Source organism: Mustela nivalis (assembly GCF_964662115.1).
Source record: "Mustela nivalis genome assembly, chromosome: 3".
NCBI lineage: Eukaryota > Metazoa > Chordata > Mammalia > Carnivora > Mustelidae > Mustela > Mustela nivalis.
The window spans coordinates 83,082,651-83,110,589 of record NC_139022.1 but is presented as its reverse complement, the minus strand read 5'-3'; the positions used below and the strand labels follow the sequence as shown (position 1 = coordinate 83,110,589).

General features: G+C 35.3%; 1 protein-coding gene across 4 annotated transcripts in view; it reads left to right on the top strand.

Moving 5' to 3' along the window:
• The window catches only part of FCHO2 (FCH and mu domain containing endocytic adaptor 2), a 117,240-nt gene that overhangs the window by 45,892 nt on the left and 43,409 nt on the right, over window positions 1–27,939 (top strand). For all 4 annotated transcript variants that reach the window (XM_082722918.1, XM_082722917.1, XM_082722920.1 and 1 more), the window contains 5 exons: window positions 5,807–5,905; window positions 7,064–7,160; window positions 18,343–18,387; window positions 21,378–21,450; window positions 24,491–24,515. In XM_082722918.1, coding sequence (XP_082579044.1) covers window positions 5,807–5,905; window positions 7,064–7,160; window positions 18,343–18,387; window positions 21,378–21,450; window positions 24,491–24,515 — 339 coding nt within the window. The remainder of the gene's footprint in view (window positions 1–5,806; window positions 5,906–7,063; window positions 7,161–18,342; window positions 18,388–21,377; window positions 21,451–24,490; window positions 24,516–27,939) is intronic.

Sequence of the window (27,939 nt, the reverse complement as noted above, 5' to 3'; positions counted from 1 at the left end):
GAAGGACTTCATGAAGCTGCCTTTTTGGATTCTAGGGAGTCTTCCTGCTTAGAGTGATGAATGATTCACATCTCAGAAATCAAAATCCTTTCATGCTTGTTTGCAGGCATATATGCTTCCGTCTTTACTTGCCATGTTTGTAGGCACTGTGCTAGTTGCTGGGTATATACAGTATATGTGTAAATAGAACAAATATCTCCCTGCTCTAGGTGGACTATACAATATAGAGGAGGGAGGTAAACATTAAATACATGATTAAATATAAAGTTATGAATTATTAAACCTGTTACAAGGGAAAAGAAGGATTATATGAGATAGAATAATAGGAGCAACCTAATTTGATTTGAATTTGGTAGTTGGGAAAGGTTTTTTTTGAAAAGTGGGATTTAAAACTGAGACTTGAAGAATGAGTAAAGAGACACATTCTAGAGCAGGAGTGTTCCAGGTATTGAGGACCCATGGATGTAAGACCCAGACGTATGAAAGAGCTGTCACATTGTAGAAAGCAAATAATGCTTCATGAAAGTGAGTGAAGAGAGATAGTGGTAAGAAGTGAGGTTAAAGAGATAAGCAAGGACAAGGCTGTAGTGAGGGTTTAGGTTTTCTTAAGAGCAGTTGGTAGAGAGTTCCCCTTCTCCACATTCTTGCCAACATTTGTTGTTTCTTGTCTTGTTAATTTTTGCCATTCTAATTGGTGTAAAGTGGTATCTCATTATGATTTTGATTTGTATTTCCCTAATGGCCAGTGATATTGGGCATTTTTTCATGTGTCCAAATCCCAAGAAGCTAGAAATAATCTCAAACTTTCTAAAAAGAAAGAAAAAGAACAGTGCATAAGTCAAATAAAGGAGAGAAAAATTAAAAAAAAAAAAAGCGGTTGGAGGACACTGAAAGATTATATGCAATGCGGGACTTGATCCTAGGATCATGACCTGAGCCGAAGGCAGTTGCATAACTGAGCCATCCAGGTGTCCCCTGATCTTCATTTTAAAAGATAATTCTGGCAGTTCTGTGGAGCATGGATTATAGTTGGGCGGAACGAGAATCAAGAGTCCAGTTTGGCAGGCAAGTAGAGTGGTCAGGTTAGGATGAGGGGCAGTGTGGTGGTTGGAAGAGAGAATTGAGTGTGTTTGGAGATGTCAAGGATTAGAGAATGTGGGAATTCTTGGGGAAATCAGAATCTCTTCTGGCTTTTGGCTTGTAAGTTTGTGTGGTTAGAAATGAATGGAAAGACTAGATGAAGAACTATTAGTTTGAGGAGTTAGAAGAGGATCAGATGTTCAATTCTGAACATGTTAATTTTGAGCTGCCTGTATTTAAGCTGGAGATATCATGTGGGCTATTTTGGAAGAGCCAGAAAATCTGGGCTGGATATAATTAATGTTCACAGCCCTTTGTTTACAATTCTGAATCCAGAATCTCTAAAAACCAAGTTTTTTTCTGAAATGAATTTGGCAGCAAAACTTGACCAGAACTGATGTAAGGCTATGTATTTATCCCACCTACATTGAATATACCTGTTTTCCTTTAGAAATATTAATGTGTTTGATAAACAGATGCCACAGTAGATCCTGCTTTCAGTATTGTGAAAGATATGGTAACAAAGCCACATTATCTTTATTTTAAAAATTCAAAATATTTGAACTCTCAAACATCTCGTTCCAAAGTTTTGAATGAAGGATTATGAGCCTGTGTAAAATAAGGGCTTGTCAGTACTCAAAGCCATAATGACATTATCTTTGAATAGAGTGTGGGGAAGAAAGGACTAAGCTCTGAGAGACTCATCATTGACAGTTTGATTGAAGAAGGGCTGCTGAAACCTAAGTAGGACAAGCCAGACAAGGAAGAAAACTGGGAAGAATAATGTCATGGCAGCTGGGAAATGATAATATTTCAAGAATGGTTTAGTTAATTGTATTAAAGGAGGGTCTAACTCTAGTGAAAGAAAAAAACTTCAATTTCTAAAGCAACCGATTATTGTAGACTTAAGCAAGTGCTCTTTTGGCTTCTGAAACCTTAACACTTGTTTATAAGACAATTATTGGTTCATTAATTTGGCATCAACATGACTAGTTTCTGTCAGAAAGTGTTTCCTTTCAGCTGTTTAATTTGGAAAAATTAGAATTTGCTGGAATCAGTTTTTTATTCATTTATATTATTTTATAAAAGTGTTTTGAAAGAATTTTTAGCACTCATTTTTCCCTCTCATTTCTTTTATTTTTCATTACTCCCCCCCCCCAAATTGGCATTTTGTTTATTCTGCTACTTGTAAGATAAGGATATTAACATATTTGAGCAGATGTATATCCATGCTGCTTTTAAGTAAAGTGATGGTATATACTGTGCTAATGTGTGTATGTTTGTCCTCTTTCAAGTTCCTTCTGTCTCTCTATCACACATGTACAACGACAAAACAGGCTATCATTTCTTAATAGGTAGTAGACTTTAAATTTTAATTTCAGTTAATTAGAAGTGAAAAGAATTCTTTTACATTTTCATCTTTCTTTGTTCCAGGCCTAGCATGTTGACCTAATCATGGTGGGATGGGGTATAGCAGTGTAGTGAAAATCAGATTTGGGTGACAGGACCTGTATTTCTTTACTAGTAGAAAAAGAAATTGAATGTGTGGGATGAAAGAGGTTAGGATTTATTTGGAATATTTGTGGTTTAATTATTTTCATTTGGGGTTAAGAAAAAACACAATAAAAATTGTGAATTTTCTTCATGTGTATGTTTTCTACTATTAACATTTAATGATATTTAAAAACTGGAAAAATATGGAGATTTTGTTTAAACAGTTGGCTCATTCAAGTAAGCTTTGAGATTTTGCTTAAACTACACCTTCAGATTAGGGACTTTCAGTATTAGGGTGCATTTAAAAATTTTTTTTTTAATTAATATACAATGTATTATTTGTTTCAGGGGTACAGGTCTGTGAATCATCAGTTTTAAACAATTCACAGCACTCATCATAGCACATACCCTCCATAGTGTCCATCACCCACCCACCCTTTCCCTTCCCCCCAACTCCTTCCCTCCCCACCAACTCCCCTCCAGCAACTCTCTGTTTGTTTCCTGAGATTAAGAGTCTCTTATGGTTTGTCTCCCTTATGTATTAGTGGCTGATAAAGTTGTACTTTTTCTTTCTTTTTTTTTTTTTTTTAAATTTTTTAAATTAACATATAATGTATTATTAGCCCCAGGGGTACAGGTCTGTGAATCGCCAGGTTTACCCTTTACAGCACTCACTATAGCACATACCTTTCCCAGTGTCCATAACCCAGCCACCCCCACCCAACCCTGTTTGTTTTGTGAGATTAAGAGTCTCTTATGGTTTGTCTCCCTCCCGATCCCATCTTGTTTCATTTATTCCTTTCCTTACCCCCCTAACTCCCAGTTGCCTCTCATCTTGTACTTTTTATTTTTATTTATTTCTTTAAGAAAGAGAGTATGTGAATAGATCAGGGGGACTGGGTGTAGGGAGAGGGAGAAAGAGAATCCCAAGCAAACTTCCTGCTGAGCGTGGAGCCCTTTGCCAGGCTTGATCTCACAACGCTGAGATCATGATCTGATCTGAAATCAGAAGTCAGATGCTTAACGGATTTGGCCACGCAGGTGTCCCCAAAATTATACTTTAAAAAAAAATTAATGTAACAGTACATATGAATACAGTATTAGGGTGCTTTTTAAAATTTTAAAAATTAACATATAATGTATTATTTGAAATTTCAAGGAAGAAAAGTCTGATTTGTTCAAGAAAGTTCATTTATTTATATCCAAATACTTGAGGCTGTAGTCCCATTGTTGAATTACTCTGTTTAGTAGTTACTAATTCTGAGGAAATTGATATTTAGCAGATCCCCTACCCCCTCTTAAAAACACAGCTCAGTTTCTAAATTGCTTCTGAATCACGCTTTGAGTTTCTATGTGGCTTCATGTTTCAAGATATTTTTAAATAATTAAGGCTATGTCTTAATCATTTTTTTTTAAAGATTTATTTATTTATTTGACAGAGAGAAACAATGAGAGAAAGAATACAAGCAGGGGAAGCGGGAGAGGGAGAAGCAGGCTTCCCGCCAATCAGGGAGCCTGATGTGGGGCTCAATGTGGGGCTCGATTCCAGGATGCTGGAATCATGACCAGAGCTGAAGGCAGGTGCTTAAGGGCGGAGTCACCCAGGCGCCTCTCAGTGTAGCTCTTTCAAAAGAGAATGAAGATGGCACAGTTTTCTTGGGATTAGGGATTATCCTTATGAAATTTGTGGCTGATGATTTAGCTTTTCTGGATTTGGGTCTTACCTGTCAGTGAGAAAATATCTTGTTCATTAAATTGCAGAAATTTAAGCTGAAGGTGAATTTGTATAATATGAACATAAAATCATGCTTCTGCCAGTATTCCTCACTTCTTAAGAGAGTAATTCAGAATCTTGAAATGCTGGTATTCTTATTGATTTGGTCAAAATTGGTCAAAGCAAGACATTTTAGCTCCACCATTTTTCATGAATATAATTGATTTAAGTTTTTGGACTATTGTTGCATTGTTGCCAGAACTATAATTTCACCATTACTGATTTTTTTTTTTTAAAGTTCAGACCCTTTGCAAAAATATGAACATGATCATTTAGCTTTGTGGTTTTCTGATCATGTGACGCATTGCTGAAGAAAATTGCCTATTAAATATGGGGTGAGGGAACTTAATTTGATAATCTAACTAGAAAAAATAATGAGATATTTAGGCCTATTCTTTAGAACTGATTTAATTTGGCAGGGAAAAAAAAAGGGTAATCAGGTTTGTGTACTTGAAATGACAAATGTATTTTGTTTGAAAATAGCTAGTTCAGCATTTCCCAAATCCTGTTTTGAGGAATATTATTGTTGTGTGAGATATTAATAGATACTCAGAGAAGAAGAAAAACAAAAAAGGCTGTGTGGTCAAATTTGGAAAACACTGGGTTAAGCAAAATGAAACATGTTTTATTTCAGTATTTCTCAGGCTTCTTAATTTGTGTATTAGAAGCCAAGTCTAGCAGTGGTTTTCTTCCTGGGGAATAAATACCAGAATGACCTGGGGATTTTTTCTAAACAACATTCTTATCTTTTTCCACCCCCATTCCCCAGGGAGTAGTAGAGAATCTATGCATTCTGTGGTTTGAAAACATTTTCCAGGTGATTGGATATATCCCTACCTTCTGTTGAGAACTGTTGAGATGGAGTATACAGGCATTTCCGTATTTCTTTGACCAGAGATTACCTCTTTAAAAGCCATGTAATAACATTTCAAGGATTAGATACTTTGAGAGTCTTCGGGCTAGGTTATAAAGTCTTCAGAAGTAAGCAGTAGCTTTTGCTTTGCCAATTAACTGGTCTTTAGTTGGAAACACTTCTACCTTCGCTTTCATGAAACTTCTCATTTGGGTCTCCTTCCAGTTTTCTGACTGTGATTATAGATTTAATTTGTGGTGTCTTCAAACTCTGAACAAGTTCAGAGAGATGGCATAGTGAGAAATGGCATAGGGAAAAGTTAATATATTAAAAAGTTAAACGTTTCAGTATATTTATTGGACTCATTTGTCTAGAAGTATTGTTAAACATTACATAATGTTAGCTTGCTTAATTTGGTTAGCTATATTGAGATGATTTAAAAGGTCTTTTGACTGCAAGTTCAAGCCCATATTGGGGGCTTGAATAAATAATAATTTATAATAATAATTTTAAAGTTTTGATCTGATTTTAAATTTGAAATTAAAGTTTTGATTTCAGAGTGTATTTTTAATGTAGATATATAACTTTTCATATTTGTTACCCAGAAGTTTCAAGATATTGAAGAAACACATCTCATTCACATAAAGGAAATTATAGAATCCTTGTCAAATGCTATAAAGGAAATTCATTTGCAAATAGGCCAGGTAAGTTTTTCCTTTTGTTGAAATGAGTCATGAAAATTTTATGTTTATTAATGACTGTTTAAAAATCTAAAACTCAGTATGATACTGGATTATTTCAGGTAAAAATGTGTATTTACAAGTATTAAATATAAACTGGACTTTTTTGGGACCCCCCCTTCCTCCTCCCGGTGACTCAGTTAAGCATCTGCCTTCAGCTTAGGTCATGATCACACGGTCCTGGTATCAAGTCCTTCATTGCACTCCCTGCTCAGGGCAGTCTGCTTCTCCCTCTGCCTACCACTCCCCTTGCTTGTGTGCAGGCTTGAGTGTGCTCTCTCTATCTGACAAATAAAATCTCAAAAAAAAAAAAAAAAGCTGGATTTTTGATTGGCCGCCAAGGATGATAATTCAAACCAACTGTTAAAATTAATGGATAGCTCAGTCCTTTTACTTTAAAATTCTGGAGTTATCAATTTTTGGATTTTTAAAATAATTTTACTCTAGAACAGTAGTAAGTTACAGAACTTGTGCTTAAATGGGTACCTGGGTGACTCAGTTGCTTAAGTGTCTGACTTTAGCTCAGATCATGATCTCAGAGTCCTGGGATTGAGCACTGTGTTGGCCTCCCCACTTGGCAGGGAGTCTGCCTCTCCTCCTTCTGGAGCACACGATTCTTGAACTCAGGGTTGTGAGTTGGAGCCCCACTTTGGGTATAGGGATTACTTAAAAACAAAAATCTTTAAGAAAAAAAATTTTTGCCCCAAAATACAAAAGCAGTTTAATTATGACACCTTGGAGTATACTGAAGTAGAGTAGAGAAAGATGAGGTCTGTTATTTTTTTATTTTTAAGGATTTAAATATTATTACAGATCTATATAAGTTTTAACTTATCATAAGAATTATATGTCTAAAACATTCAAAGATGAGGACAGGAAACTTGACTTCTAAGACAGTATCTTTAGAGCTTCATGTAAACAGTGGTTGATACCCACAGGTCTACTAACACTACAAGGTAAGAGATCATGTTAGGTAAATTAAAGTTCTCAAAGGTTTTGGGTCAAAAAACCCCACATGTTTTGGTGTAATGAATTTTAATTGCTTTATGCGAGTTTTGTCTGAAATACAGTAAGAATTTTTGATGGAAAAAGAAAAAAATAACCTTTATTTCATTTTAATAGGTCCATGAAGAATTTATAAATAACATGGCTAACACTACAGTTGAAAGCTTGATTCAAAAGTTTGCTGAGTCAAAAGGCACTGGGAAGGAAAGACCTGGTAAGATGATTAACTCTGTTAAGGAGATGTATACAGATCTCTCCTCTAGCAACAAATATATTCGATTTTAAATTCCTAAGCTGCAAAATGGAGCTTGGGAGATACCTAAAAATCTATGTAAATTATCAAGTATTTACTTTGTGTCTGATATGTTAAATTCATATTTTTATTCTGGTCTTTAGTGGTTAATAATTTAATATTAAAGTAATTATAATCTTTAGTAAATTAATATGTTGTCATTTATTTATATTTTTTAAAGACTTAGCAACAGAAGCCCAGTTTATTTTAAAATTTTTTGAATTTATGGACATTGACACAGAATGTTATGTTAGTTTCTCATGTGCAACATGGTAATTCACCTTCTCTTTGGGTTAGGCTGTGCTCACCACAAGTGTGGGTACTATCTATCACCATACAACACTATTACAATGTCATTGTCTATATTCCCTATGAACAGAAGGCATAGGAAGAGGAAGGTGGGAAAGAATATTGAGCCCTCAGAACATTGAGGCCAACAGAGAACCTTTCATAAAATTTAATAACTTGTAAAATTTCTTTATTGAAATATATATTCATCATATATATGTTGAATATATAAGATATATGTTTGTTGCATGCATATATTGAATATATACCTTGATTTTATTACATATATACTTGTTGCATGTTAAAACATTCAAGACAGTGTTTCACATGCTGGAGACACACCATTGAACAAATGAGTACAGGAATCCTGGTTCCTGTTTTATGAACAAATAATTACAGTGTCCTGAATCTTACTTTTAATAAAACATGTTATATCAGATGTACTAAGTAGCCCATTGTCTTGCCCTTCTCAGCATAGAGCTTCCAGATTTCTTGATTTTGTTTATTGTTTACTATATCATGTTCTTATAAGATAATTTGTTTCACTCTATAGGTAAAAATAATGCAGTCTAGTAAAGAAATTAAAATATGGTTTGGAATTCAGGAAGATGGTTAAGTGATTTGTCGGGAAGTCTGGGAGCCATTTTTCTTTAGTGCAGTTCCCAGAACTAAGGCTTGTAACCTAAATTTTCCTCACTTTTTCTTTTCAGATTTTATTAACTTTCAAATCATTGGTTCACTTATGTTAGTATTTTCCCTTCAGATCTTCTTTTCGTGCTTTCTCTGCCTACCTAACCAGTTGTAGCAGCTTGATTTCTCAATACTGGCACAGTAGAGATTTCTTCTCTAATCCATTTTACATGTTATACAGCACATTCGTATTTTGACTATACAATTATGAACTTACAATTGCACTAAAATCTTTTCACTTTTCGTTGTAGACAATGAAATTTAGGCTCTGGATTTGGATAAAGCTTTTCAGGATCTGCTCTGACTAGTCTTTAGTCTTACTTTCTATTATGACCCTTCACTGTAGCCAACTCGAACTGCTTGCTGTTTCCTATACATGCTCCTTTTCTGCCTTGGTATCTTAGTTGCCCTTATGTTCCTTTTCTAGGAAATGCTATATCCCATTTCTTTCCTGCTCTGTGTCTTCCCATTTATTTGTCAAGTAAATAAATTCTTAAATACCCAGGTCATTTGCTACTTCCTCTGTCAAAAGTGCCCGTGAACTTTAACTGTACTTTTTTCCCTTCTTTTTTTTTGTTATTGGTGCTATCTACCTTAAATTTTAATAATTGTGCGGATATAAAGAAAAGTTCTGTATTTGATTCATCTGTTTATCTTCTTCATGGGTAAAGAATACATTTTTGGTGAGTGAATGAACAAATGGACATAGAATAGTAAAGTTAGGGTGTTACAGAGGCTATGGTGTTTAGATTTGCTATTAGAAAATTCTTGGTGAGGAATAATAAATAATTATGGTTAAAGTTTGGTAAGACTTACTCTTTGCGATATAATGTGCCAGCCACTTTGCAGCCAAACTTAGATCTTCAGGAACTGTTTGAAGTAGGTACTATTATTCTCATTTTAAAGATGAGGGAAATGTTGAGAGGTTAAATGATTTGCCTAAGTTAGTATATGGCAAAGCAGATAGTAAAATGCCAGGATTTTTGACCCCAGGTACTGTGCTTTGGAGAAACTAGAATAGAATGAAGTGAGTTTACATATATAAAGAGAATGAGGATGTTGAGATACATAACTACAGAAAAGTATGAAGCCCTAAAATTCCTTATAAAGAGATTAAATTGTGGGGCACCTGGGTGGCGCAGTTGGTTAAGCATCTGACCCTTCATTTTGGGTCAGTTCATGGTCTCAGAATGTGAGAGCAAGCTCTGTGTCAGGCTTTGTGCTGGGTGTGGAGCTTGCTTAGGATTCTGTCTCTCCCTCACCCCCGCTCTTTCTCCCCCCCCCCCAAAAAAAAATATATATATATATATATATATGCTGATAGATAAAAAGCAGAGATGTATTGGCTGGTTAAAAGTGCCTCAGAACACTAAACAAGATCAGTGGATTGTATTATCATTGGTATCCTGTTTGTGACATGACGTTTTCAAGTTTTGCAAAATGTTATCGCTGCAGGAAATTGGGCAAAGTATACAAGGAATCTCCCTGTATTTCTTTTTTTTACAACTGTATGTGAATCTATAATTATCCTAATAAAAATTACAATTATTTTAGGGGCACCTGGGTGGCTCAGTTGATTGTGTGTCTGGCTTATGATTTTGCCTTGGGTCATGATCTTGTGGGTCGCGGGATTGAGCCCCATGTTCCGCTCTGCGCTTAGCACAGAATTCGCCTCAGATTCTCTGCCCTTTCTTCTGCTCCTCCTTCAGCCTGTGCTTGCATGCACACACACACTCTCTCTCTCTCTGTCAAATAAATAAAAATCTTTTAAAAATTCAGTTATTTTCTTATCTGTGGTATTACTTAGCCCTGTAGTTTGTGGTCTGTTCTTTATCAGCAGTAAAGTTTTTAAGCCCCATTGCCCTCATCTGTAAAGTGGGGATAATAATAGTATTTCTCCATGGGGTTTTTCTGGGGGTTATATGAGATAATGTAATACTTATTGAATACTTGATAAATACTATGTTAAAAAAGTATATATTTCTGATAAATGGGTAGCTAATTATAGATGCTGTTTCTTTTATAAATTTAAACATAGTGGCCTCAAGATATACTGTGACATGTAGAAAGTCCATATATCTAAATGACAAGGCCAGTAATGATGATGACATGAGCTTTCCTAGAATAATCACTAAGCCAAGAATTAGGTGACTGTTTTAGGGTGACTGTTGACACAGTGACTATAAATGACTGATTTTCAAAAAAAATGGTCCTAGAACTAACTTTAAAAAGAAAATGTGGTGTCAGAGTGTAGGGGATAGAATAAATATTACTTCTCTAGTTGGCTTGCTATGGATGACTAGTTAATAGCTCTTTCTTTGTATTTGTTCAGCTTATGGGCACCTGAACAAGTGAGTCTGGGGGCCTGTTTCAGCGATGAAAATTTTGTGTTTCTCAGAAGAGTAATATACTCAAAAATTTGCATTTGATTACATGAAATTCATAGACTTAAAGGATTTTGTTTTGTGAGATATATTCTTTCAGTTGTATATACTGCTGATTGCTGTTAATATTTTCTTTGTGTTGTTTTGTAAGGGCCCCCTCTGGTGGATGAATTGCTTCTTAAACTGGTTTTCATCCTGTGGGATTTATACTTTAAAAAGAAAACAAGTTCATTAAAAATTTATATATCTAAACATTAACCTGTTTTCTTATGCTGAAAAATGACCCATTTTTTCATTAGTCAGTTACCTGTTCAGAGATACAACCTTTAATTTAACTTTATGTCCAGTTTTCTTGTGCAAATCAAACACTTTGAGAGCATTAAATTTTTTTTAAATTCATTGAGACTATTTTATACTACTTATTATATGAAGTGCTTTTTTTGTCATTACTTTTTAAAAAATCAGGATGGGGTGCCTGGGTGGCTTAGTCAGATCAGTGTCTGACTCTTGGTTTCAGCCCGGGTTATGATCTTTGAGTTGTGAGATTGAGCCCCGGTGGGGTTCCATGCAGAGTCTGCTTGTCCCTCTTCCTCGCCCTGCCACTCATGTGCACATGGGCACACACTCTCTCTCTCAAATAAAGAAAATCTTTAAAAAAATTTAAAAATTAAGATATAATTGACATATAGTATTATATTCATTTTAGATGTGCGGTGTAATGATTTGATGTATGTATATGAAGAATGATTAACAAAATGAGTTTAGGTAATGTACATCTCTATACAGTTAGAGTTTTTTTTTCCTTGTGATGAGAACTTTTAAGAACTACTTTCCCAGGGCACCTGGGTGGCTCAGTGGGTTAAGCCTCTGCCTTCGGCTCAGGTCATGATCTCGGGGTCCTGGCATCGAGCCCCGCATCGGGCTCTCTGCTTCGCAGGGAGCCTGCTTCCCTTCCTCTCTCTCTGCCTTCCTCTCTTTCTGCTTGCCTCTCGGCCTACTTGTGATCTCTCTCTGTCAATCAAATTAAAAAAACAAAAGAAAACAAAAAAAAAACTACTTTCCCAGTACCTTTCAAATATACAGTACAGTATTTAACTATAGTCACCATGCTATATATTATTACATTTCCAGGACTTACTTACCTTATAATAGAAGTTGGTACCTATTAACCATCTTTAACCGTCTCACCCACCCCTCACCCCGTAGCTCACACTTTTGGGAACCACCAATCTGTGAACTGGATCTATGAGTTTGGTTTTATATTCCACATATAAGTGAGATCATATAGTATTTTTTTCTGACTTATTTCACTTAGCATTTTGTCCTCAAGGTCCATTCATATTATTGCATATGGCAGGATTTCTTTCTTTTTTAAATAGCTGTGTAATATCCCTTTGTACATACACAACACATTTCCTTTATCTAGTCAGTGGACACTTAGGTTGTAACCCTGACTTTGCTATTGAAAATAAGGCCGCAGTGAACATGGGAATATATGTTTTTTTGAGATAGTGATTTTGAATCCTTCAAATAAATAGCTACAAGTGGAATTGCTGGATCATATGCTGGTTGTATTTTTACATTTTCAAGGAGCCTCCATATTGTTTTTGTCATTACTTTTTTTTTTTTTTTTAAAGATTTTATTTATTTATTTGACAGAGAGAGATCACAAGTAGGCAGAGAGGCAGGCAGAGAGAGAGAGGAGGAAGCAGGCTCCCTGCTGAGCAGAGAGCCCGATGCGGGACTCGATCCCAGGACCCTGAGACCATGACCCGAGCCGAAGGCAGCGGCTCAACCCACCGAGCCACCCAGGTGCCCCTTGTCATTACTTTTTAAGTACTGCCTAGCTCTTCTGGAATTAGAGTCAGTGTAAGTGGATTCTTTGAATATCAAAGTGCCTGTGGTCTGAAGGGTTATGAATAAACAGGTGTTTTATAACTATGAATATCTTTCTGTACTCTAATGACATCCTAGTATACCTGTTCATTCTCATGTAGTTTAATTGCCAAAGGAGATTAAAACCATTTTTCTTGGAGTTTCCTGTTTTATAGTCATTCTGCTAATTTTGCTGTATGCTTTTTATAATCCATAAAAGTTAAGCAAGTTTCCATTTGTAAGAAACAAAAAGATAAATAACCTAAAAAGTTGGTAGGCCAGTATATAATATGTTTAAATAAAAGACTTTGCTGAAAAACTTACCTGTATTTTCATTATATGATGATATAAGTTTATAGCTCTCATTTGAGGACATCCAGGGATTATGCTGTGTTTAAAGATAAAAATATGAAAATCCTAGGGTGCCTGGGTGGCTCAGTGGGTTAAGCCTCTGCCTTCGGCTCAGGTCATGAACTCAGGGTCCTGGGATCGAGCCCTGCATCGGGCTCTCTGCTCAGCGGGGAGCCTGCTTCCCCCTCTCTCTCCGCCTGCCTCTCTGCTTCCTTGTGATCTCCCTCTCTCTGTCAAATAAATAAAAAAATAAAATCTTAAAAAAAAAACACCGAAAATCCTGAGAAAGGTACATATGAAAAACAATCAGCCACAAATGAAAAAGGAAAAATAAGATTCCTTTGGTCATACTGCCTTTAAATGAAATCGATTAGTTTAGATATTTGGAGAATTTAGCTTCTACATTATGTTTATTATTTTATATTTATTTTAAAAAAAGATTTATTTATTTTAGAGAGAAAGCACATACGTGCAAATGAGTGAGCAGTGGTGGGAGGAGCAAAGGGAGAAGGAGAGAGAATCTTAAGCAGACTCCCTGCTGAGGGTAGAGTTGGGGGGGGGGGCGCTCTATCCCAGGACCCTGAGATCATGACCTGAGCTGAACTCAAGAGTCAGCTGCTTGACTGACTAAGCCACCCTGGCACTCCTATGTTTATTATTTTAAAGTATAGTATAAAGCAATAATTTTTAAAAAAATTTAAGGTCATCTTTCTAGACCTCTCAAGGATTTGGAATAATGCCAAATGTACAAATAGAGCTTCCTACCACTCCCCAACCAAAGTTGTTTTTTTTAAATCAGAGAAGCAAAAATGCTTGGGTAGAATGTAAAATTAAAAATAGCTAAAAAGAGACAAGACCCACAGACCACACGAGTTAGGCTGTGATTTCTTGAGTTTCTATTTCATAATTTGGGGGAATGACTTAGAGGAATCATCCTCATCATCCTCTTTCATGATATGATTAGGGAAGAGGATAATGTAGATTAGCACAAACAGAAAGTAAAAGAGGAGAGCTCTCCAAAAAAGTAAAATAGAAAAAACTTCTGGAAAAAAAAACAACAACCAAAAAAACCCCCAAAAAATAAAACCCCAAAACCCCAACCCCCCTACCACAAAAACCCCCAAAACTTCTTTCTGTAAGGAAGTACACCTTTACCTGTTGTGTCTAGCCACTCAAGGCAGAGGCATAGAACTATGCCCTGTGGGATATATATGGAACTTAATGATTTTCTTCTCTATCTTTTCAAGCAGGAATCAGCAAACTATGGCCATTGAGTTAAGTTTGGTACTGCTTATTTTAGAGTTGGATTATAGCAGCTTGTACAGGCTTATAAGCAAAGAATTGGTTTATGTTTTTAAATGATGGGGGGGATCAAAAGAGTATTTTTGTAATACACAAAAAGTAGAAAATTTAGATATCATTGTCCAGAAAAGTAGTTTTGAACAGAATGTATTGTCTGTGGCACCTTTTATTCTGTAACAGCAGAGGACAGTAGTTGTGAGAGATCTTACGGCCCGCAAAGTCTAAAATATTCACTCTTTGCAGAAAATATTTGCCCATTCTTGTGTTGAGCTCTGTGCTTAGTGGGTAGTCTGCTTGGGATTCTCTCCTTCCCTCTGCCTCTCCCTTAGCTCATGCTCTCAATCTCTTTCTCTCTTTAAAAAAAAAAAAAAAGGTACAATCTAGGTTCAAGTAGAGTAACTAGTTTAAGGTAAATAGCCAGCTGGCAGGTAGCAAAATGAGAACTTGAGTGTCCATGCCCTCTGTACATCACCAGAACTGGAGTTTGATGTTGTTTTTCATGTTAGCTTGCCTGAGTTCACCATCCCAGGCGTCTAGGAATGTGGCTGTGTTGCATTCTATAGGCCCAGGAGTGAGCTTGAACTTTAGTCATTGACTTCTGTTGTCATGACTAACTGCCCCCCATCCCTCTCCCACTCTCCAGTGTCATAGTTCCCTCCTCAGCCCCTATTATCATCATTCTTACTATTAGACTTGGAATCTGTGCATGTTCATATATTTTATTTTGGCTTCTAATAGAACCAAGTGTTCTGTGGTTTGAGTTGGGCATATGCAGAAATATGGTTGATTTGTGTAGCCCAGACTTACTGTTTCAGTTTTCAGGCCAGTTATTAACTAGATAGAATTGCAGATTTGCCCTGTTGGTAGTCTGAGATTTAGAAATAGTTTCAAAACAGTGGGAACTAGTAAGTATTTTACTTTTTAAAATACTGTACCTCATCCACAAAATGTTTCTGTTGATTAAAGATTGCTATTAAATTGTCTTTCCTACTGTAACATTTCTTAAAAGTTCTGATCCATATTAGAATTGGATGAATTCTTTAGGTTGTTGACTTTCTCTTTTTTTTCTTTGTAGCAATAATTTATTCCTACCTGATGATTAAAGAAAAATCCTCTGTAAGAATTGTTTTACTTTATTGTTGACCTTGTGGAGGTCTGCCTTTAATTGAACTCATGATGGCATTTTTATATAATGTGTAAAAGAGCATCAGGAGACAGAGCCAACGTGGTCTTACTTGCTTTTATACAAATTAAATTGCCCTTGTGGCCCAGCATAAAATCAAAGCACTAAGAGCAGTTATTTATTTTGACAACAGAATTAATTGAGCCTAAAACAGTTGAAATTCCAGTTGTAGCAAACTATTCTTTCTGGGTCTCACTCTGGCTTTGGGACTGTCAAAAAAAGTAACTTGTCTTATGATTAAATAGCAGAATGATGGGCAGTGGACTGCATTTGAGGGAGATGCTGAATAAACTTTCTACTTGTGAAACATTTCAGAAGTGACATGCTACAGGGGGGGTCAGAATGTGCATTGCTATCCAGCTGAGCTGTCAGCTGGCACAGAGCCAGGCACGCAAAGCTTTGCCATGTGAAGCAGCATGTGGAGCATATGCCATTTGATAAAATCTTTTTCATGCATGAGTTAATTTTTTAAAGGTATTTTTAGTTATATTATACCAGAAACCTTCATATTTGTCTTTAATAGAAAAACTTGTGTGCTGAAGGTACTCATTTTAAAACTTTTGTATGTATTTTACAGTTCGAAAGGATGTGGCATCTTATATTTCACAAGTGTTTGTCATTTTGAATAGTTTATTTTTATTGGGCATTTCCCTATTCCAAATGGATTTTAAGAGGATGTTTAGAAAAGATAAAGGAAAAGCAGTCGACATATATCTGGTATAGGCAAAAGGTTATGTGAGGAAAAAAACAGAATTTTGTTTGAGGAAATTTTGGTAGCGTTAAGGGATGCCTTTGCTATTTTCATATATATGAAAACATCCAAAAATCATAAAAGAATGTATATCATATTTGCTAAAATGATATAAAAGTCTTTCTAGATGTTCTGTTTTAAAATATTTGTAAATAATGCAGTTTGTTTGGCATTGGTGTTTTGTTTTGTTTTTCCTCTCTAGAATAAGCCCATGGCTTGAGTATTCAAGATTCTGTAAATAATTATTGGTCATAGATTATGCGATGTGTAGTTGTAGGAGCTCCCAGATTATTTGATAGGTGGTCACAGTCTCTTAAGGTTTATTAGTAAGTGATAAAGCTAATAATAAATAATAAACTGTTGGTAATTTAGGAAGAGATTTTTCATTCTTTATAATTTTTACATCACCTAGTTGCTAATTATTAGATGGACATACTGCAGTTCTTTGCCTTTATTGATCTTTCAGTTTCATCTCTTTGTAAACTGTTAACTTAAGCCTCTAATGGATTTTAACAACAAGCTCATTTAATGAATCTTAGCTTCCAGATTTGCAGAGTGGACTTGAAGTCTTTAAATTTTTAATTAGGCCATGTTCTGGTTCCAAGGTTTTTTGGATGAAAGTAGTGAATGTATTGTTTCTTTTTTTAGTCACATGATATATATCATAAGAATACTGTAGTAAGAAAGGTATTGCTAGTTAATTGATTAGGACCTTGTTTATCAACTCTCTTTTATGAGTTTTTTTAAATAAAGTTATTTTGCTTATCCCTAAATGTTAATGTATTCTGTTTGACTAGAAACCAGAACTGAAGAAGTAGATCTGAGATTTGGTCAAGAAAAAGGACATTTTAGCCAGTATTTTTAGGTGTTCTACTGGTAGAGAAATTTTTCTTGTTAATCAGTGGCTTTATTTTGCAATGGAATCATCATTGAGAACTCTGATTATGAACTTAAATATAGGTACAGTAAAGCTTAACATCTCAGAAGAACCAATAACAAAATCTTACATTTTCCACTTTTCAAGCTCTGTTTTTAAATTTTTTGAAATAATATATTGAACCTATTACTGCCAATAAGTTATTTCAGAAAAATACTGGACTTGCATAAATTTAAGTATTAAAAAAACAGTTTAACAGAATGATAGTTTAACAGTTTAACAGAAGATAATTTTTTAGTCTGATACTTAGCTTTGGGGGTGTTTCAGTAGAATAGTGATTCATGCTTTTTGCTAACTTTCTTACTACCTGAATAATTCAGTATTACATGTAAATGAAATATACCATCCCATGGGACTTAAGGCTTATCTCAGCAGATCTGTTATTTTAGGGCTCTTTTGTTTTTTAGCTGATTTCTATTTTATCATCTTCTTCCCCTCTGTTGTCTATCCCTCATACCAGTGCTACATTAATTTTCTTGTAAGCCACTTTGTAGGGTCATGTATGGATCACCTCACATGAAAACTCTTCCCATTACCTGCAGACTACAAGTGCACATTCCTTGATGGACTTTATAGTTAGAGCCTCACCATTTAGCTGCTGTGTAATTGGTGCACTTATTTGTTCAGCAGATATTTGTTAAAGACCTATATTTGCCACTTCACAGCACAGTAGTCTACTAGACAAACAAATTCCCAAGCTTTAGATTCTAGTAGTATTTACTATGTTGTTCCCCCTGTCATTCCCATGAATACAACCAAGGATTCAGCAGCTGCCTTTTATTTTTTTTTTTTTTTATTTTTTTTTTTAAAGATTTTATTTATTTATTTGACAGACAGAGATCACAAGTAGGCAGAGAGGCAGGCAGAGAGAGAGGAGGAAGCAGGCTCCCTGCTGAGCAGAGAGCCCGATGTGGGACTCGATCCCAGGACCCTGAGATCATGACCTGAGCCGAAGGCAGCGGCTTAACCCACTGAGCCACCCAGGCGCCCCAGCAGCTGCCTTTTATTATGCTTGTTTTCTCTCAAGTATCCTGCAAGCTCCTTGAAAGCAGGAACTACAGATTAGGTTTGTGTCTTCAGTTCCACGGTATCTTATGTAAAAGATTTTCACTAAGTTATGGTCATAATAATAGGCTCATTTCCCTTTTTGTCATTTTTAGGATTATTTGAATTTTAAAATTATTATTTATATTATAATTAACACTATCAGATAACACTAGAGCTCATGTCAGGTCAGTTAAAAAGCTGTGATGGGATCTGATCTGAATGTTTTCTATCAGCTTGCTTTTTTTTTTTTTTTTTAAACTTGCAATTGTTCATCTGTTTTTTGTTTGTTTGTTTAGGCCTTATTGAATTTGAAGAATGTGACCCTGCTAGTGCAGTTGAAGGTAAGTTGGCTACTTGTAATAGTGTTAACTATCTAATATCTTCTGTTATTGAATAAATAAAGAGTGGCTATTATCCATTGGTGTTAGCCTGTCGGTGGTGTGAGTGATACAGAAAATCTGAATGTGGTTTGAAGACCTATAGATACTGTTCTTCACTTAATAAGCAGTAGGTTTGCCCAAAGGAATAGTGAGTGTGTTAGCATATATATCTTAAAAGATGAAATATAGCATGTATTTATTTTCTTTTTTTTTTTTTAAGATTTATTTATTTATTTGACAGAGAGAGATTACACGTAGGCAGAGAGGCAGGCAGAGAGAGAGAGGAGGAAGCAGGCTCCCTGCTGAGCAGAGAGCCCGATGGGGGACTCGATCCCAGGACCCTGAGATCACGACCTGAGCCGAAGGCAGTGGCTTAACCCACTGAGCCACCCAGGTGCCCACATGTATTTATTTTCAAATATCATTGAGATTGTTTTCTTTATTGATATCCATTTTAAACATTTTCATGTCATAAATATGAAAATGATTACTGCACAATAACATGTAAGACTTACTCTAAAGTGAGAAACATTTCAGTAATTAATGAGGTTATATATTAATGTTATTATTACTATTATTTAAAATGAGTGATGATGTGACTTGGAGAAGGGGTTCACAACCCTTCCTGTTTGTTTGCTTGCTTTGTTTGTTTAAAGATCTTATACACACAATGTAGGGCTTGAGTTTACAACCCCAAGATCAAGAGTCCCACACTCCTCTGATCCAACCAGGAAGGCTTCCTGTTTAAATAGATGATTTTCATAGTATGAAACCTAAGAGATGCCTGCTATTTTTGTCAAATTTATGTATGTCACTTTGTGAGCTCCTGGAAGTAGTTTGAAAACAATCTTCTATTTTTTTCCTTCCAACATTTATTTAAGAATTTGGAGAAAAGGTTTGCTGTTGTGTATAAGGTTCTCATTGGAGAAATCAGAGGCTCTGGTCCCTAGACTTTTTTTTCTTTAAGAGAGGGGCTGAGGCAGGGAGGGTTAGAGGGGGAGAAAGAGAGAGAGAGAGAATTTTTTTTTTCCTTTCAAGATTTTATTTAAATTCAAGTTCTCATATAGTGTAATATTAGTTTCAGGAGTAGAATTTAGTGATTTCATCAGTTGCATATAACACCCAGTGTGCATTACATCAAGTGCCTTCCTTAATGTCTATCCCCCGGTTACCCTATCCCACCACTCCCTCTCCTCCAGTGCCTGGGTGGCTCAGTCAGTTAAGCATCTGTCTTGAGCTCAGGTCATGATCCTGGGGTCCTGGGATTGAACCCCACTTGGGGATCCCTGCTCAGTGGGGAGTCTGCTTCCCCCTCTCCCCCTGCTTATGCTCTCTTTTTCTCTCTCATTCTCTCAAATAAATAAAATCTTTAAAAAAGAGTCTCTTATGGTTTGCTTCCCTTTCTGTCTTTATCTTATTTTTCCTTCCTTTCCCCTATGTTCATCTGTTTTGTTTCTTAAATTCCACATAAGAGTGAAATCATACGGTATTCATCTTTCTCTGACTGACTGAATTCACTTAGAACGATACACTCTGTTTCTGGGAGAGAGAGAAACTTTTTTTTTTTTTTTTTAAGATTTTATTTATCTGACAGACATCACAAGTAGGCAGAGAGGCAGGAAGAGAGAGAGGAGGACACAGGCTCCCCGCTGAGCAGAGAACCTGATGTGGGGCTCCATCCTAGGTCCCTGGGATCATGACCTAAGCTGAAGGCAGAGACTTTAACCCACGGAGCCACTCAGGCCCCCGGGTGAGAGAATCTTAAGCAGGCTCCACAGCCCGTGTGGAGCCCAGTGCTGGGCAAGATCTCATAACCCTAAGATCATGACCTGAGCTGAAATCAAGAGTGGGACACTTAACCAACTGAGACACCCACACGCCTTGGTGTCTAGACTTCTTACAGTTCCTAACTTCTTATAGTTCCTGTAAACAGTTATTTAAGTTCTCTGTACTTCAGCTTTCTTGGTTGTAAAATGTGGGTAGTTGGGGCACCTGGGTGGCACCTCAGATCATGATCTGAGGGTTGTGAGATGAAACCCTGCTTCAGGCTCCGTGCTCAGCTTGAGATTCCCTTCTCCCTCCCCTGGCTTGTACTCGGTCTCTCAAATAAGTAACTAATCTTAAAAAAAAAAAAAAAAAAGTGTAGATAGTAAATATTACTCTGTAAGAATAAAAATGTATTTTTTAATTTTAAAATATAACATGCTATACAAATGTATGATTTAGGGAATTAATTTTGCGTGAAATTTTAGATGTTCTAAAACATCTGAATTATAATCCTCACTATAGTATTTAGTAGCTGTATAACATTGAGTTAAAAAGACAAAAAACTACCCTGGGTTTCCTCATCTATACGGTAAGGAGTTATCTTAGGTATGCTCTGCCTGTCAGAGTAAACAGCTAAGCTTTAAATGCTGAATTCCATCAACAATCAATAGCACGACTAATCTCTAAAAAATAAATTTGTCATGCAAGAAGAGGAGGAAGAATTAGGCAAAACAAAGATGATCTTTGTTTCTCATTTATGGTAGAATCAACTTACAGCAGTGTTTATATTAAAGATTATATATGGGCAAAAGAATGCCGTATGTTTTCTGTTAATGGATCTGTTTCCGGGAGAGAGAGAAACTTTTTTTTTTTTTTAAACAACACATTTAGGGCACCTGGGTGGCTCAGTGGGGTAAGCCGCTGCCTTTGGCTCAGGTCATGTTGATCAAGTGAATGTTTTATAACCTTTTGGTGCATAGCAGGCCATATTAAGTTAAGAAAAGACTAAACAGATTGTGACTCTGATTTAAATGTTAGGGTTGAGCACTTGATACTTTTATTTCTTTATCCAAATTTAGCATTGATGGAAGCAAATCATGTGTCAAGATATAAAAGATATTCATAAATTTAATATATTTATCAGCAACAATTATGTTTCTGTAACAGTATATATTTATTTTAAGGTGTAAAACCAAGGAAAAGAAAGACTTTTGGTTTACCAGGGATAATTAAAAAGGAAAAGGATGCAGAGTCTGTGTAAGTATATTACATATTGTCAAAATCCTCTGTTATTAAGAATAAGACTGTTGTTTTGAATTTGAGAAGAAAAAAATTCCATCAGAAATAACTCAAAGTATGTATGTCTAAGGTTTAAAAAATACACTTTTCTAAATAAATGTACTACCTCCTCTGGCTTTAGATAAAAGTATTCTCTTATTTTAAAATTTTAAGATGAAAGCTCTAGTGTCTTGATACTGAAACTTTAAAGGTACCCTTTTTATAAAACATACATGCATATTTAAAAAATAGAAGTGCAGAGGAAACTAAAAATTCTTCTATATCTTAATGCCAAAGAAAAAAAGCCATGGTCAACAATTTAATGAAAATCCTTTCTAGACAACTCTAAACATATAGGCATATGTGTACACATAAATAGAAAACAGGGGAGAGCAAAGGCACTAACATGTTTTAAACATTTATACTAGGTCATCAATTTTAGATGGGGGATGGACTATAAATATGATTTATGTATTTTTTAAATTAAGTTAATATACACAGAATATATAGTTTGCATATAGTAAATTCAACTAGTATTGAGTAAGTGAAGTTTTCTACCTTGGCTGTGAGTTAGAACTACGTGGAAAATTAAAATAGATGTATTTATGCCAGGCCCCACCTCAGACCAATTAAACCAGATTCTCAGGCATGAGGCCAAGCATAATTTTTGTTTGGTTTGGTTTTAAGCAATCTGTGTGATTGCTAACATACACCTGGGGTTGAGAATCTCTAAGAACTATGATTTGCAAGAGACAAACTGGAATCTATCTTACTGTAATTACTCAACCTTATATATATTGACAAGATGCTAATCAAATCTTAAATGATTTGTTGACCATGTGACACTGGGTGAAAATTTGTCTAAAATCCCTACTTCTCTAGCATAATTAGCAGAGCTGTCATAGGCACTCATATTTTCAGTATAAGAGAACAGTTTGTGCTTTGGGTGTTCTTACCTTCTGCCTAGTTAGATTCTTTTTGAATTTCTCAATGCGTCTAAGTCTGTTTCTTCCTTTCTCCCAAGTTTTACTTGGTTAACAAGTTAAGACCAATTGCAGAGTAATTTTTATTTGTAGTTACCATCTCATCTACAAATGTCTTTTCAGAATTTATGAAGGGGGTATTTTGTTAAAGAGATGGAATCTAATCTTTTTATAACATTTGAAATACTTATGGAAATCTAAACAGTTGATTTGTAAGTGAAATTATAAATGTAGCCAGTTTGTCTGTGGGTGTATTATAAAAAATAAAGGCCTGAATATCAAATATTTTTTATAATGTATGGTTTTCACAGCTGTCCATTCAGGCAGCGTGGAATATTTTTGCATATTCTATGTTTTTAAAATAGTTTTCATGATCAGTAATTTCCCAGTACCATGATTAGGCCACTCGGATATTGGAATGGTTTTTACAAACACTGAGAAGACCAGAGCCAAAAACCAGTACTTAAACAACTGTACCATGATTGCTTTCTTTCAACACTTGGAGGCAGGAAAACTGTTAGAAACCGCTTTGTTTGAAATGCCAGAGGCTCTTGACATGCTTCTTCCAGTAGCCTGAAGGCTTTGAAATGCCAGCAGTTGTGGAAGACGGGTCCTGCTCAGAGCTTGCTGAGGGCTTGCTCTTCCTGGGGCTTCAACTGCAGGTCTCTTTGCAGCCCACTGTGAAAGCAAACAGATGAGTGCTTTGACACAAAGACTGGTGAGCTCTGGCTGAAAGCCAGAGAATAAACCGTTTGAAATTTTGACACTTTTATATTTAAAGTATATCTTTTTAAAAAAAGAAGGAAGTAGAATTGCTCCAGTATCTTAAATTATTTGATTCTGTAGAGGGATTGAATTTTTTCTTATGGTGCCTTTTCTGGAACATATCCTTAAGAGTATGCATAGGAATGTACCAATAAAAAGGAAGCTCTTTTTCAAAACTTGGAATTTTGAGTGACATTTAAGTGGCTATAAAGATACAAGAGGCTTACATTTACCCTCTTTGGTACTTTCATTTGGATTAAGAGCAGTGTAGTCATCTTTTTTTTTTTTTTTCTTTCATTATTTTAGTCTGTTCCATCCTGTCTTTCTTTAACAAAATTCTTCAATTTGTAGATTTTTTTCTTGTTTGTGCTTTAGTCTTTGGGTAGAGATGACCTGCTTATCCTCTATATTAATTTAGTACATTTTATTACTGTTCATTGGACTCTCAAGGTATACCTAATATGTGTGTTTTCAGTCTCTTATTAAAGTGGTGGATTCTGATACTATATATGCATTAACTGTCTCAGGCCACTGAATATGTAACTAATCCAAATGCCTTTTAAATGTTCATTCTAATTTTTGTTAGTGAATTTGTTAAACAATATGTATATAGAAATCCTTCTAACCTTATTCCTCATGGCCTCAATGTCTTTATGGATTTAGGTCTTTATTTGGTTGATAAAGTTGGTCTACTTTATGTTTTAATTTTACATTCAAAGCACTTCTTTTCTAGCTTATATCCAAATTAATATTTATCAGTTAAAAGATAAAATACCAGTTTTATATTTTAGACTTAGATATTTTAAGTGGAATTCTGACTTCTTCTTTAATATATTTGGAGAAGAATGGTTTGGCTTCTCTCTATATATGCTAGTTATGGATATTACTTCAAATAAAACTGAAGTTTTTAACAAGAATATATTGTAAAGAGTTATTTAAAAGCCAGTAGCAATCCTTGTAGGACTGGCAGCTTCCTTTATATGATTCATGTGTATATTTATGAAAGAGAAGTGCTTTTGAAGTCCAAGTTTTTAAAATACTTGTAAGCTGTGTAAGTTTTATTTGCCATGTATTGTGGATATTGGATTGCCTTCTTTTGAACTTTAAAATCATTTGGTATATTTTAATCCTCATGATTTGATTTTTCTAAATATATTTGTAAAGTTTAAATAAAAGCTATGTTTAAATAACAAGGTAAACACATTCAATATACTAGAATTATAGATAATTCTAATAGTTGATTGTTTCTAATATTTTGTTTATTTTAATAGGGAATGCCCTGATGCAGATTCACTTGTAAGTTGATTTTACTTTGATATAAACCATCTATATTAGCTATTTTCATTAGGAAATAACCGGTATATTTCGGTTGGGTTGTTAACAAGTCTTTCCAAGAAAAATACTATACATTTACTATTAAAATTATTTTACAGGTGCATTTTTGGCTGTATATTACTAGATGCTTTCCTATTAAATAGAAAGTAGTTCTACCTACCTTTGTAAAGTACATTTTACTTTTAAAATTTGAGTGGTACTATACCATGTTGCCTTTTCTTGGGAAATATGCCAGATCTCAGATCTGTATACTTTATTTTAAAATGTGATGCTCTTAGTAATGTTCCTCATCATTAAAATGTTATTTTTATCTATTCAGTAATTGAATTTTAATAGATTACCAGTTTTAAAAAATACAACAATCATGGTCAGTATTTTTCTGTGCTTTTTGCTTGTAGAACTTTTGCTTATATTTTTTATTTAAATATATTTCTTTGTATGTAATTGAGGAAGACATTAAATGGAGCTCCAAATAAGTTACAGTGTGAGAGTAGATTTACAAAATAGTCTAATATATAGACAGACACATTTTTCAAATTGTTCATTAGACTGGTTATGTTGCTAAGTGTAGTAGAGTCAAGCTGTCTGTCTCCTTTGCTTGTTCTTGCTTATATAATTACTGTTTCTTTTGGCCCCACGTCATTTTGATCTTTTACAGCATAATGGTGTATCAGGATAAAGATATTTTGTGAAATAGTGTGTTTTATGTAACTTAAATAGGCCACGATATGAAGGTGGCTTTTAGAAGCTGAAAAAGACAAGAAAACATATTCTTTCCTGAAGTTTCTATGGGAAAAATAAATAAATAAAAAAATAAAAATCTGGCCTACTGACACCTTGGTAGTTGATGAGACTATTTTGGGCTTCTGACAATTAGGACTGTAAGATAATAAACTTCTTTTGTTTTAAATGAAAAAAAAAAAGAAGAAATTTATGGTTTGTTAATAAATGTAAAGTGAAAGTAGAGAATTAGATTTCTAGTGAGCTCTAGGGTTAAAATTAGCCACTGTTTTAGAATTACATTTAATTTACCAATTGTCTCTTTGGATACACTTGGCTTACTAATTAATGAAAAAGTTAACAAATGTGTTTGACATTTCCTTCAGTATTCATCATGCATTTCATTTTGGAATTATTTATGTGTAGCATTTATTTGATGATTGCAGTATTGAATTAAATAGTACTTCTTGTTTTATATATACTCCCTTAAATATAACATTTGTAATCCTCTTAGCTCATTGATACTATTCTATAATGATCAATATTAATCAAGTTTGGGGACGCCTGGGTGGCTCAGTTGGTTAAACAGCTGCCTTCGGCTCAGGTCATGATCCCAGCCTCCTGGGATCGTGTCTCACATCAGGCTCCTTGCTTGGCAGGGAGCCTGTTTCTCCCTCTGCCTCTGCCTGCCACTCTGTCTGCCTGTGCTTGCTCTCGCTCCTCTCTTTCTGACAAATAAATAAATAAAATCTTAAAAAAAAAATACTAACCAAATTTGAGCTTCTAGTCAGAACAATTAGAAAAGGAATTAGAAAAGAACTTTTAAAGAGGATGCATAAGGCTAATGCCATATAAGAAATTATTGATAAATTTGTGTAGAAAGAAAACATCTAAAATTACAAAAAATAGAAGAATTTGATTCAGTGAAGATAAATTGGCAGAGTATATTTGCAAGACATGTAATAAGGGGCTACTTTACTTTGTAGAGTTATACAAATCATTATCAAAGGTGAGCAATGTTCCAGTAGAAAAAGAACATTATAAAAATGGGCTATTTTTCGGAGTACCTGGGTGGCTCAGTGGGTTAAAGCCTCTGCCTTCGGCTTAGGTCATGATCCCAGGGTCCTGGGATCAAGCCCCACATTGGGCTCTCTGCTTAGCAGGGAGCCTGCTTCCTGCTCCCCTGCCTCTGCCTGCCTCTCTGCCTACTTGTGATCTCTGTCTGTCAAATAAATGGATGGAATCTTTAAAGAAAAAGAAAAGGTAAAAAAATAGGCTATTTTTCATAAAAAGAAATAGAAGTGGTAAATAACCATAAGAAATGTTGTTCAGAATAGTAGTCTCATTCTGATGCAAATTAGAATGAAATTCCTATATTTACCTATCATATTGGCAAAGGTTTTGGTATATTGGTAGGAATGTAAATTGATATAATCTGTCTTCTAGGTAGTTTGGCAGTGTCTTCTCAAATAAGAAATGCATGTTCTTTTTTGACTCTCCAGTCCTACTGCTTGAGGTTTACCATTACAGCTATATTCACAAACTATATGTATGTGATTGACCAAGGTAAATGCACACAGTAGTCATCCCCCCCCCCCCCGAGGTTTCGCTTTCCATGGTTGGTGTTAACTCATGGTCAGTCATGGTTCAGAAGCAGATGATCCTCCTTCTGATATATCATCAGAAGGTCATTAGTAGCCTAACGCTACATCACAATGCCTACTACATGGTTCACCTCATGTCATCTCATCATATAGGTATTTTATTATATCACATCATCACAAGAAGGGTGAGTACGGTAAAATAAGATATTTTGAGAGACCATATCCAGATAACTTTTTTTTTTGAAAGATTTTATTTATTTATTAGAGAGCTGGGGGAGGAACAGAGGGAGAGGGAGGAGTCTAGATGATGTAGGGCTCTGTTCCAGCACTCTGGAATCATGACCTGAGGCAAACCCAGGTGCTTAACTGACTGAGCCACCCAGGCACCCCCTCACATAACTGTTATTATAGTATATATATATATTTTAAAGATTTTACTTATTTATTTGACAGAGATCACAAGTAGGCCTAGAGGTAGGCAGAGAGAGAGGAGGAAGCAGGCTCCCCGCTGAGCAGAGAGCCCAATGTGGGGCTCGATCCCAGGAACCTGGGATCATTACCTGAGCCGAAGGCAGAGGCCTTCACCCACTGAGCCACCCAGGCGCCCCAACCACTTACCTATTATAGGACATTTAGTTATTTCTAGTTTTTGGCTATTAGGAAAAAGCTGCTTTGAAGATATATAGGTTTTTGTATGGATACAGTATCCTTCTTTGACCCTGGTAATTTTCTTTTTGAAGTCTGTTTTATTTAACAGAAGGACAGTCATTCTCTCTCTCCCCAACCTTTTAAAAATGTTTACATGGTATATTTTTAAAATTATTTTCCTTTCAACGTATTTATGTTGTTATATATGAAGTGAGTTTCTTATATGCTATATAGATAGCATCTAGTTGGGTCATGTTTTTTTTTTTTTTTTTTTTTTTTTTAAAGATTATATTTATTTATTTGACAGAGAGAAATCACAAGTAGGCAGAGAGGCAGGCAGAGAGAGAGAGAGGAGGAAGCAGGCTCCCTGCTGAGCAGAGCGCCCGATGCGGGACTCGATCCCAGGACCCTGA